At 44.0% G+C, this 11,067-nt stretch overlaps 1 protein-coding gene across 5 annotated transcripts; it reads right to left on the minus strand.

Moving 5' to 3' along the window:
• Positions 1 to 52: 52 nt before the first annotated feature.
• LOC117603316 (Cyclin-dependent kinase 4) lies at positions 53 to 8,843 on the minus strand. 5 transcript variants are annotated; one of them, XM_034322338.2, is made up of 6 exons: positions 7,048 to 8,271; positions 3,414 to 3,713; positions 3,052 to 3,254; positions 2,422 to 2,766; positions 2,182 to 2,342; positions 53 to 2,098 (listed from the first exon to the last, which is right to left on the minus strand). In XM_034322338.2, the coding sequence occupies exons 2-6, from the start codon at positions 3,691 to 3,693 to the stop codon at positions 1,879 to 1,881; spliced, it is 1,209 nt and encodes a 402-aa protein (XP_034178229.1). In that variant the 5' UTR covers positions 3,694 to 3,713; positions 7,048 to 8,271; the 3' UTR covers positions 53 to 1,878. The 5 variants fall into 5 exon arrangements, with proteins under 5 accessions (XP_034178229.1, XP_034178227.1, XP_034178225.1 ...); XM_034322336.2 differs by lacking the exon at positions 7,048 to 8,271 and adding an exon at positions 8,433 to 8,843 and having other exon boundaries at positions 3,052 to 3,713; XM_034322334.2 differs by lacking the exon at positions 7,048 to 8,271 and adding an exon at positions 8,314 to 8,843 and having other exon boundaries at positions 3,052 to 3,713.
• Positions 8,844 to 11,067: the final 2,224 nt, after the last annotated feature.

Raw genomic sequence — 11,067 nt, forward strand, 5'->3', positions numbered from 1 at the left:
ATTTGGGTACAACAGTCGTTTAGACGATGTTATAGCAAGATTTAATAGCAGTTTCATTTCGCATTCCTTTGAAACTGTTTTGATAATAAAATTGAGAAATGTATATTGCAAAATTCTTACCGATTATATTGCATCAACAAGAGAATGCACTATTCAAGATGCCATCTTGGGGACAATAACAGGCGGGTAATTCAACGGCGTGTACTTTGAACTGTACATACGTTACGTTAGGTTTATTTAATGATTATTAACTATTTTTCCTAATTTCGATTTAAGAATAGTAATCCTATATATTTTTGCAAAATTCAACGAGTAGGTTCATGTCCGTGAAGCGCTGAACCGTTCTGCTCGCGGCGTGCTGAATTATTTCAAACGAAACTTATGAATTTTAAAAGAAATCGAACGGATTGAAACTTTGTAATGGGTTTTAATGGAACAATAAAATGAACTTGAACTTGAACAAAATTTAGTTTTAAATACGAATTCTGCTTCCCAAAGATGCTGAACAAAAAAGGGGAAGATTATACAAGGATCACCGCTATATAAAGCTCTTTATTCTTATGGTAAATAATCGTTATTAATTCCAATGTAACTTACATTTATATTTAAGATTAGTTAACGACTAGCCTGATTGGTTCTCTGACTGTATTTCATTTCTTCTTCTTGTCTGTTTCATGACTTGGTAATGTCTTACTATGCCTATAGAGCTTTATAACCAGTAGTCCTTGATAATTTACAATTTTAAACAAAGGACTAAATTCTGATTTGAACATCATTAAGTTTGAATTCAACGCGTTTTTTTTTTAATGGGGCTACATTCAGATTTTCTTACGGTCTAGTTCACACAATACTATATTTATACATACAGGCGGGAATCGCAACAATATAAAACTATAAAATCTATATTTTCTTGTACAGTCTTTTTAAAGGTCCTCCACACACTTCTTTATAAACTGCATATTATATATATATAATATATATCTATATATAAATATTGCTTGTAAACTTAGGATTTATACACATACTGAACATAAAATACAGTATTAAACGGTATTGTTTCGTTTTACATACATATGGCAGTGTACTTTCTGGTTTTCTTCTTCTTTTTTTTTTTATTTATTACGGGGAAGATCCTAGGTCTTCCCGTCAAATCTAACGGGTCAAAGAGGCCCCAGTCTTACAAGAATAACGCTACTTAACGGTACACCCTTATTGCTAACTTTAATTACATAGAAAATTAAGGCATGGAATACCAATATTTAGCGACATTGGAAGGCACACCTAGTCAATCGTTATACGAAATAATTTTTGGTGCGCATTCGTAAACCTATTTATCTACACTGGAAAAACTATTATCTCCTACGTAACTGAGAGCCGTTATAAAATAAATGGAACGTCGATTGGTCGAGACTTAACAGTATCATGGAAACAAAAATAACAGAAATCTTAATTAAATGATATCTAAATAAATAATATACCGTGAAAATTATACGGCCGCCTACCTAAATCAAAAAATTATTTTATATCGTACTGATTAACGGCTTTGTGTGGAATTAAATTATAACGATGCTCGAAGTAATTCAATGGTCAATACGAATTAAATACGATGATAGTTCTACAGATTATAATAAACGTACTTTACAATATCTAAATTAGAAAAGAATATTTATAAATCATACTGTACTATACTCGCGATAAACTATACAATCTTACCGAAAAAAAGAACAAAGGAAAAAGTTCTACAACAATTCTATAAAATAATATGCTTACGTATTTTTGGATACCGTAACGTCAGTCTGCACGTAAAAGAAAAAAAAAGAGAAGGAAACTAATTGAAAAGTGACAAAAATAGTCATGAAAAAGGAAAAAACATACTCATCACGAGTCATCTTCAGCAAAATATTGATGTCTAAGGGCTTGAGTGGCAGTCAGTCGACTGTGAGGATTAAACATAAGTAAATTCTTAATTAAATCTAGTCCATGCTCATTGAGATCAGATATTATCGCCGCGAGAGGTTTCGGTTGCCTGTTAGGAAAAGCTGTCCAACTGAGGGAGACATTCTCAGGCCACTCTTCTTGCGACGGAGTTCCTATAACTCTATAAAAAGTACCGAGAACATACATTTAAATTAGTACTCTTTCCCCGACATACAAGCTAGAAATGCATTTTCATTGACTTACTGAAAAATCCTATCAAGTTGATCACCTTCGCTCGTACCTGGAAACAAAGGTTTGAGTCTGCTCAACTCTGCAAGTATGCAACCCACGGACCAAATATCCACAGGAGTCGCATAAGAGCAACCCAGGAGTACTTCTGGGGCACGATACCACTGAGTTACCACCTGCGCATAAGAACAATTGTAAACCATCAATATGCTCGTACAAACGTTATACATTATAACACATGGTTGTTCTACTTACCACAGAAGTCAATCTCATTTCAAAGTCATACGTTTTTGCCAAACCAAAATCCGCTATCTTTATTCTCCCTTCCCTGGACACCAACAGATTTTGAGGCTTCAAGTCCCTGTGTATGATCCTGTGACTGTGTAAGAACTCGACACCCCTGAGTATCTCCTTGGACATCTGCTTCACCAGATGAGGGGGGATACCTGGCCGTGTACAGGAGGCCATGTAAGAAGCCAGATCCCTTTCCACGTGTTCGAACACTAGCCACAGGGTCAAACCACGATCGAGCCTCTCCGATCTGCCGTCAGCAGAGGGTAGATGCAGGTAATTTCCTTGGCAAACGTCCAGCAGTCTTACCTGTGTACACAATAGCGAATTCGTGTAAATACAAATACAAGCAGATAGAGAATGAAACATAGGCGGGAACCATTTGGGTCTTTCAGAGTTTAGGGACAGAATATTTGCCGATGACCTGGCTAATCCTCCAGCAAACGGAAGATCCTTACGTCGAGAAATCTCTGTGTAAATTTTGTGTAACGTTAGTTTGACGCGTGTGGTAACAAGGAATGCCCGGTTCTTTCTGTAGGAAGTTTATCTATTAGGTACTTGGAAGGTGGTGTTACTAATGGAAACAATGCTTACTATGTGCGGATGTTCGAATCTTTCCAGCTGCTTCAAGGTTGCGATCTCTCTTAAGGTAGAAGTAGGTAAACCATCTTCAGTGAGGGGCACCCTGACTTTCTTCAGGGCGACGACCTGTCCTGTGTTCAGGTCCTTGGCTTTGTAGACGGTCCCGTAAGCGCCGTTTCCGATCAATGACAACTCCTGATACAATGCGTCTTCACCTAGCAGCGAAGTTTGAATTTGCACGTCACTATCTGTGTCAGATCGTTTACTCAAGCTGGATAGTTGTTCCTCGGGCCCACTGTACTTCATTTGCATGATCGTTTCAAAGCTACCGAAGTGGGCCTCCTTCGAACAACCAGCTGTGACTTTCACCGAACCTTCCAAACTAGTCTGTATTAGCTGCTTCGTGCTGTCCAACGATTCATCGCTGATCTCGAACGGACTGGATCCCGACGCGACTCCTGGGATCAGCTCTAACGTCTTCCCGGACAACGACGCCACCACCGATCTCTCCAGCTCTTCGGTGCTCAACTCATGCTCCTTTTCCGACGGTCCTTCGACGGACGATTCGGCGGAGAACTTGGACTTCTTCGGCGGAGTTGGGGACGAGAGATCGGGTCCGAGCTCGGAGCTCGGACGTCGCGATGTCCCAGCCATCACAACATTTCGAGTTTCACCTGAAACGAGAGATGAAAATTAATGCTATACGCAAACGTCTTCCAATGTAGAACGGTTGAATTTAAGAAAGGATTTTGTACGTTCTGAGCCGACAGCTGTGTTACATCGTGTCAAGGTGATCGAAACACAAGGAACGAACGCTTTTTACGATCGATTTCCACAATCCGTTTCGGGTAATTATCGATACATAAATATTGAGCTTCTCGAACGATGTATTAAGATGTAGACGATAAGGTGAAACAATAATTGACTGCAAAGAGAGCGATACAATTGTATGGTGAGACACTTGCGGACTCCCGGAACGCAAATATCGTTGACTCTTGGAGTTTCATTAAAATTATCGTACACGATCGCACCGCTGCACCGTCTGCTACGCGACATCTGCACCAACACCTGCGTTTCGTATAATAGCCCTACCTCGTCGTCGGCTTTCCAGAACATTTAGTAAATGGCAGACCTACATCCTTATACGGTACCTACGGTTAGGGGTGTTCGTCCCTTGCTCCGTTTGTTCGCTCGATAACGAGCGTTCTTGAAACGAGAATTTTTATTCCAAGTGAATTCACGGATTGTTGTATTGTTAAGAAAATTTCAACACATTTTTCACGCGCGTGCAATAATCGGGAGAGACGATTCGAAAGTCGGAGCAACTGCTTCGCAACTTAATACGGACTAACGTAATCGTAGAAACATCGTAGAAAAGGCGACAAATGTCATGCTAGCAACAAAGTTGAATGAGTAGGGCGTGTTGTTGATGATAAATAGCGGGTTGCGCGATACGAAGACCTACTTTCCGTCCTGATAAACCAAGAAAATTCGAACGGGGGCTTAAGGGCCAAGAAAAGGCAAAGCATACTTGGAGTTTCGTAATATTTACATACACCAATAAGCATGGAACGTTAAAAAGTCTACAATGTTATCGCTGCCTAGATTTATGATTATTTATCATTCAACGGTACTTCGTATTCTCAACTTTTCCCCCCTCCCTCTGAGACCGGAAGTTCTTCTATCCTACGAGGTCTCTGTCGAAATCGATGGCGACTCCCTTCGATAACTTCCCTTTCTGACAGATTTAAGTGTAAAAAAATGAAACTCGCTTCTTTGAACATCGTTGGTGGCACTCGACGAAAGTTCGACGCACGCTTTCCCACGAGAAACACGAAACTAAGAAAAATGGGACTTTACGTAGAGCGAAAGAAAGCGTGTAACAGTATCTCGAGATCATCTTGCTGATACACTGTATCCAATGTATCGCCACACTTTTACGAAACGAACCATCCAGTTTGTAACTGCTGGAATATCTAAATTTAAAAAGGAATATGTACTAATAACAGGGATAGACATTTTTTGGGGAGGGATTAAAAAGAAAAAGGAAAAGTGAGAGAGCAAATTGGTGGTACCAAGCAAAGGAAACGATAACACAGGAAAGCTTCGTCCGGGGCTAGATAAAAGATAAGAGGAATCGAAACGGTTGAAAGAAATACAAGGAATGTATAGGAAAGTAAATATCAAAAAGAGGCACCCATATATATATATCACTTCCTTCTCTTCCATTATCTCGTAAACCCCATGAACATTACACATCAGTCTCGTGTATACAAGATTCGTCGGTAAATTGACTATGATTTTTCCCAACATCGACGTCTGATTGCACAACGTGTTCTGTTCTGTTCCCGTATCTTTTAATGGTGTTACACGTGTTACACACTGTTTACGCACTATGTATTACGAAGCGATAAAAGAAGATTCCGTTAATGTACCGTGAATCGTAGCGATGTTTCAGCAACTAGCGAAGACTAAACGATCCACACGAGGTCGTCTCGTTTCGTCGATGAGAGCTCTTTAAATCGTCAGAGAAACGAGTGACGAACGAATGAATGGACCTCGTATGTTCTCGTGAACGAGACCGCAACTTATCAATCAACTATTATCGCTGTTACAATTTCTCCGCGAATTAGAGCAAATTATTTCGCTGGTATGCTAATGCGATCGATAGAAAAAACACCTGCCCAATCGTTTCGTTAGATATTACCTATATACATACGTTGCTCATAATCTACTATTATACTAACGATACAAATGTTACACCGTTAACTTGAAATTATAATGAAATATAAATTATTCAACGGATGATCGAAGAATTGGAAATTAGACAGAGGACAGGAAGCAATATATAGATAGATAAAGAGTCGAAAGTTTCGGTGAGACCGGAAGCGGCGCATAGACGAAGAAAGTAAACAAGGAGGCGCCAGTAGGTTTCAGATTATTCATGGGGTTGACACTATTATCTGCTCGGGTCTTTCACACAACCAACTATTAGTCAGCCCTTCTGGTCGTTTCTATTTCGAAACAGACCCTAACTCCCAGACACTCGAGAATCCAGGAAAAAGTCTCGCGATATCAATGATCCGAAATGTATTATCTACGATTTGAAAATCATTGCGATACTCGAATCGTTCGCGGAAATACGATGTCCGAATCTGCCGTCAAAGAGATTTATCTTTTAAACGATGACTAATCGAGCATGCTTCGTCGATTAGCGCGGTGCTGAATGCATAACTGTTTCAACCATTCCTGGATGTAAGTCGCGAAAATGTGACGATTATCGACGATTCGAGAATATTGTCAGATTTCGCGGTAGTTTTCGAATTCCGTTCACGAGAATCAATCGCGGCAACAATGCGCGCGCGTGAAATATTTTCTCCCGTCGAGGCTCGCGACTGGCTGCATGCTTCGAAGGACAAACGCATCGACGAAATTTGACGCTTTACGTTTTTCAATTCAAACGAGTAATTCGCGATCTATCGCCACGTGGTCGACGACGGTCCGTAAACAAGAAAAAGCGTAAAGGGGGATTTGCCCCCCGCCCGGTAAACGGTTCACTCTTGTCTTATCTCGAGTGTCGCGACATTCCACGTTCTCAGGTTCCGCAGATACGCGCCGCTACCGTAACACAACCGGCGTTCTCACGATGAAAAATCACGAGAAAAATGAAGCGGATCCGAACGTTCCGAGATTCGGTACAACGTTCGAACTTGTAAACGTCCGGAAAACTCTGTCGACGTTGTAATCGGAGGCACGGTATTTGGTTTTTTTTTAGCCTCCAAATCGCGGGCGCTAAGAAAAACGAGCAACAAGTGTCGCGTCTCCGAGACGCGTTTGGTAACGGAGAAAAAGTGCGTAGTTGCATCCGATCAGGCGGTGGCGGTCTTTTGAAAAAAAAAAGAAAAAAGAAAGGAAATAAAGATCGAGAGGTGTTCTTTTTTTTCAGGTAAGGATGCTTTATGCAAAGAACGGTGTCCTCGGAACGACGGGTTCCGTTCGCTTACTCACCGGCTAGGTGCTGACCTCCCACGAGAGAAACTCCGAGTCGACGGCAGCGATATGCGTTGAGAACAAAAACAGAGAGAGAGTGCGCGGTATGTTCCACGTGCCGGAAGCGGTATCAAACGAGTGTCGCTCTGCGTACACGCGCACGTCCACTCTCCTACCCTACGAGGAGACGCGATTACACTTCGCCAACTTGTGGCTTACAAGCGAACCCGAGTCAGCGGGCAGAGAAACGGTGCACAACAACGACAGGATGCACGGTAGTAAGGATACATAACACTTGCGAGACCGATCATAGTTGCACGAGAACAGCACACGACGTTCGAGCACTCGCGAGCGCGAGCACGCGCGCGCGCGTGAGACCATAACCCAACGAATCGTCGTGTAGCCGACAGCCGAGTCACGACGACCCTGCCAGTCGAGAGAGACCCGATGCGATGCTAAAAGTCGACTGCACTGTAGATCGAGCTGAAAAGTACTGACACGACTGACGGACACGCATACGGGCTCTGTCGCTGCCGAGCCCTCGAGGAAGTAGGCCTCTGTCTGGCTGTCTGCCCGCTTGCCTGCCTGGCTCTCGAGGGGACCTCGATCGAGCCGCGCGTTCGCTCGCATCGACCGCTACCGACAGCTGCCACTAGCCCTTCCAACGCTCCTCTACCGTCTCGATCGGCTCGCCAGTATATGCACGCGGAGAGGGAGGTTCGTGAGACGAGTCGACGCGACGCGACGCGAGGCGACGCCGCGCGCCGTTAACAGCTACCTAGGATTCCACGCAGCCCGATCCGCGTCAGGAAGCCTCTTAAATTACCCACTGACAGGACGACCGTCTATCGCTTCGGCTTTATATTACCCCTACGGATGACTTACGAATTACATAGCACGTTCCGGGAAACTCATTGGGACTGACGCTTTAGGGAAGCCCGTGATTCAGGATCATGTTGCTCTTACTAATCCTGTTTGCCGCATGTCTCGTGCGTCGCGAAATTTTCTGGATAAATGAAAAATCTCTCCTTTCGGTTCAACGTGCTTCTGCAACGTTTCAACCGCACTTCCTCCGTGAAGTTTCAGCAGAAGGCCGCGGGATGCGGAGGGACAAAGTAGAGGCAGACGAAGTGAGATAAATGAGAAAGGGAGAGGAAAGGGAAGGAGAGATAAAGAGAGCGAATGAAAACGAGAGAGGGTCGAACCCGGTGGATTCAGAAAACACGATCCTTGCATCCCGGCTCGAAATCCCCATCGTTGGAACAGGACTGACGCGATACTCACATATAAAAGCAGCATTGTCCTCGCGACGGAAGTGCAGCCGAGTTATGCAGCTTTTCGATCGAACCACACTGTCTGTCACTTCGCGGCACACGGTACATATTCGATCGGCGAGAACGCACCCTTCTGTGATTAGATTCCAGCGAAGGAAGTGACGGGTCCGAGATCTTCGCACGCACCACGTGGTTGGTCCGTGAGTGTCTCACGTTAACTTGCCGATTGTCATCATAACGACTGGTGGTGTATCAACGACAGCAGCAGTAGCAGCAGCAGCAGCAACAGCAGGTCGTTGTTCCTGTCGGTGGCGCCAGGCAGCGCTAGTCCTCGCGGAGGAGTCCCGGTTATCCGACTCTGTCTCTCTTTCGTCCTTCGATCAGCGTCCGCTTCGCGTCCCGAAACATGAATGGAATGCTTCCTCCGGCGGCCGATGTATGCCGAGAAACGATGGCTGGCTCTCGAATGGAATGAGCTGAGAGTCTACGGTCCAGGGACGGACCATTGTCACTGGAGCCCTTCGTAGGGCGACCAGTGCACCCGTGAATGCCGGGCTTCCCCGGCGCTCGCGCTCGCGCGGTTCACGCGCCACCATTTTTCCGTGTTCGCGCATACCGCGCGCCGCGACTACCGGAATAATAATCTTTAACGACCGTCCTTCCGTTACCGTTACTTATCAATAAGCGAATTGAAATCCGAACGATCGTAATAAACGCAACGGGGACGGTTTATGTTAGGTCGCAGGGCTCACCCGCGGGATGCTACGGCTGTCGTCGCCATGTGAACTTCATTTTCCGTCCCTACACCCCCGAGGGTCTAATGAAGATAAGAACGAACGACCGATGGTCTCAGGGCGTTGGTTCCTTAATTTACAGGGCAGTTCGTGTTAGCACGTCGAAGGGAAAAGCATACCTATCTCCCCTTACAGAAGTGACAAGAAGGAACGGTCCGTTTCAACGCTCGAATCACGCGCATGGTTTTTTTTCTTTCCTTAATTAAGAGACCGATGTTCGGCGCCGCGATTAAGCGAGACGTCACTGTCACGCGACACAGAGAGGGAGAAAGAAAATCATTTGGTACATCTGCATGCCTACCGAGAGCATACGGTGTACAGTAACGATTATGTACTTTCATGCGAGTCACTGGTTGTTCTCGTGACAAATCATGCTGTACAGTTCATTACGTAATGCCTTGTGCATCCTACTCGTGATACAAATCGATGTTACTTTATCGCATGACTAACTTACCCCTGAGACATTCGCTTTATTAAAAACTCAGAAGCTCGAGTCGATGCCTGTTGACGAATCCCGTTGGCTAGTGTTACTAAGCATATTTGATTCATCATAAGTCACAGGACGGTATTCCACGTAAGCGAGTAAATTGGCAATTCAACTAGGAGAGGCAGGTAATTTCTACGAACAAGCCTTTATGACTGTTTCTCCGGTCGATGATTTGCTCGATCATCGCACTGGCCATTCTTGAATAGAGAAAATAACAGAGTTTTACGACATGGATGTTAACGAAGGTCGGTTCAATGTTTAAAAGAAAAGAACTGTTCCGTTACATGCTGTACAACCAGATTGTATCGACAAACTGGCCATTGTTTCGTCCTACGGCCAGTCGTTAAATTATTCCTTATTTTGAATACGATGGCCCGGAAAAACCACCCAGGGAACCTAATGCACCGGAAACGGTACTTTTATGCAAGTATTGTAATTAAGCCGACGAAGGAAAGGATGCTTTTGTCGATGCATCGAGTAAATAAAAGGCTGGCTGTCGGAAATTATGTCTCCAGATACACCTGGTGAACCTAGCCCCCGTCGAGTACGATATTTTCAAGGCAAACTGAGGAAACACAATGAATCGATTGTACGCTCCTGGCTCTTGGAACATCGCGGAAGCGTACGTCCTAACTTCTTATCATTCATGCTGTGCTTAGCTATCTACCTTGTTGGTTGACTTGTTGAAAAGCGTCGGTTAATGATTTCGAATAACAAAATGACACTGAACGTACACACACACGGCAGGGCACAGTTATAGTCGTAACTGTATACCGACTGACGGTTAAGAACGTCACCTGAAGAATTTATGTTCTACCCTTTCTAGTTATACACGATGCGTTGACCAGATAATACGGACCTTCCAAACGAGTGTCATAAACTGACCTAGCGGTTCGTATAATGAAGCAGTTCCAAGTACCGTTTGTCGCATCGAAACGCGATTATCGGCAGGTTCGTGCTATAAATCAGCGCTTGATACGTGTACAAAAATTGTTAATAAAGCTATTTCTACTCGTTCTCTAACGAGCTAACATTCTGATTCTACAATCCACCATGTCCTACTTATAACCCTATATACCGCTGACTCTTCAATTTTGCGATTCTTGTGGTATCAGCGTCTGTGACTTTGCAAAAACACAGACTGCGCACTATTTCCCGTGTCCCTATCTAATTGGAACGCGTCTACCTGCCTGGAAATGAGTCAGTTCCTCGATTTCACGGAGTTGCCGAGGATTTCCAGGTATACTCTTTGATAGCGTTCTGCAAGCACAGAAGCTAACTTCATCAAAGTCTAAGCACCGATAATCGGTGGGTATCAGCGCTAAGACATTGATGAATGAAACCGTGATGCTTGCGTAGCGTTGGAACAATACTCCGCAAGGAGCCAGCTAATACCCGGAAAGTTTCAGCAAATATCATCAGAGCAATCCAGGTTATGAAAGTTTCAAGGATCTTAGAATTCGAGAAGTAGCACGAGAACCAG

Source organism: Osmia lignaria, chromosome 4, assembly GCF_051020975.1.
Source record: "Osmia lignaria lignaria isolate PbOS001 chromosome 4, iyOsmLign1, whole genome shotgun sequence".
Taxonomy (NCBI): domain Eukaryota; kingdom Metazoa; phylum Arthropoda; class Insecta; order Hymenoptera; family Megachilidae; genus Osmia; species Osmia lignaria.

What these genes read in the sequence shown, in the direction of transcription:
- LOC117603316 (XM_034322336.2), bottom strand. Translation starts at nt 3,693, where the DNA reads ATGGCTGGGACATCGCGACGTCCGAGCTCCGAGCTCGGACCCGATCTC. An exon ending in GATTCGAACATCCGCACATA is followed by an intron (nt 2,767 to 3,051) that starts GTAAGCATTGTT and finishes TTGTGTACACAG; the next exon opens with GTAAGACTGCTGGACGTTTG. An exon ending in AAATGAGATTGACTTCTGTG is followed by an intron (nt 2,343 to 2,421) that starts GTAAGTAGAACA and finishes TCTTATGCGCAG; the next exon opens with GTGGTAACTCAGTGGTATCG.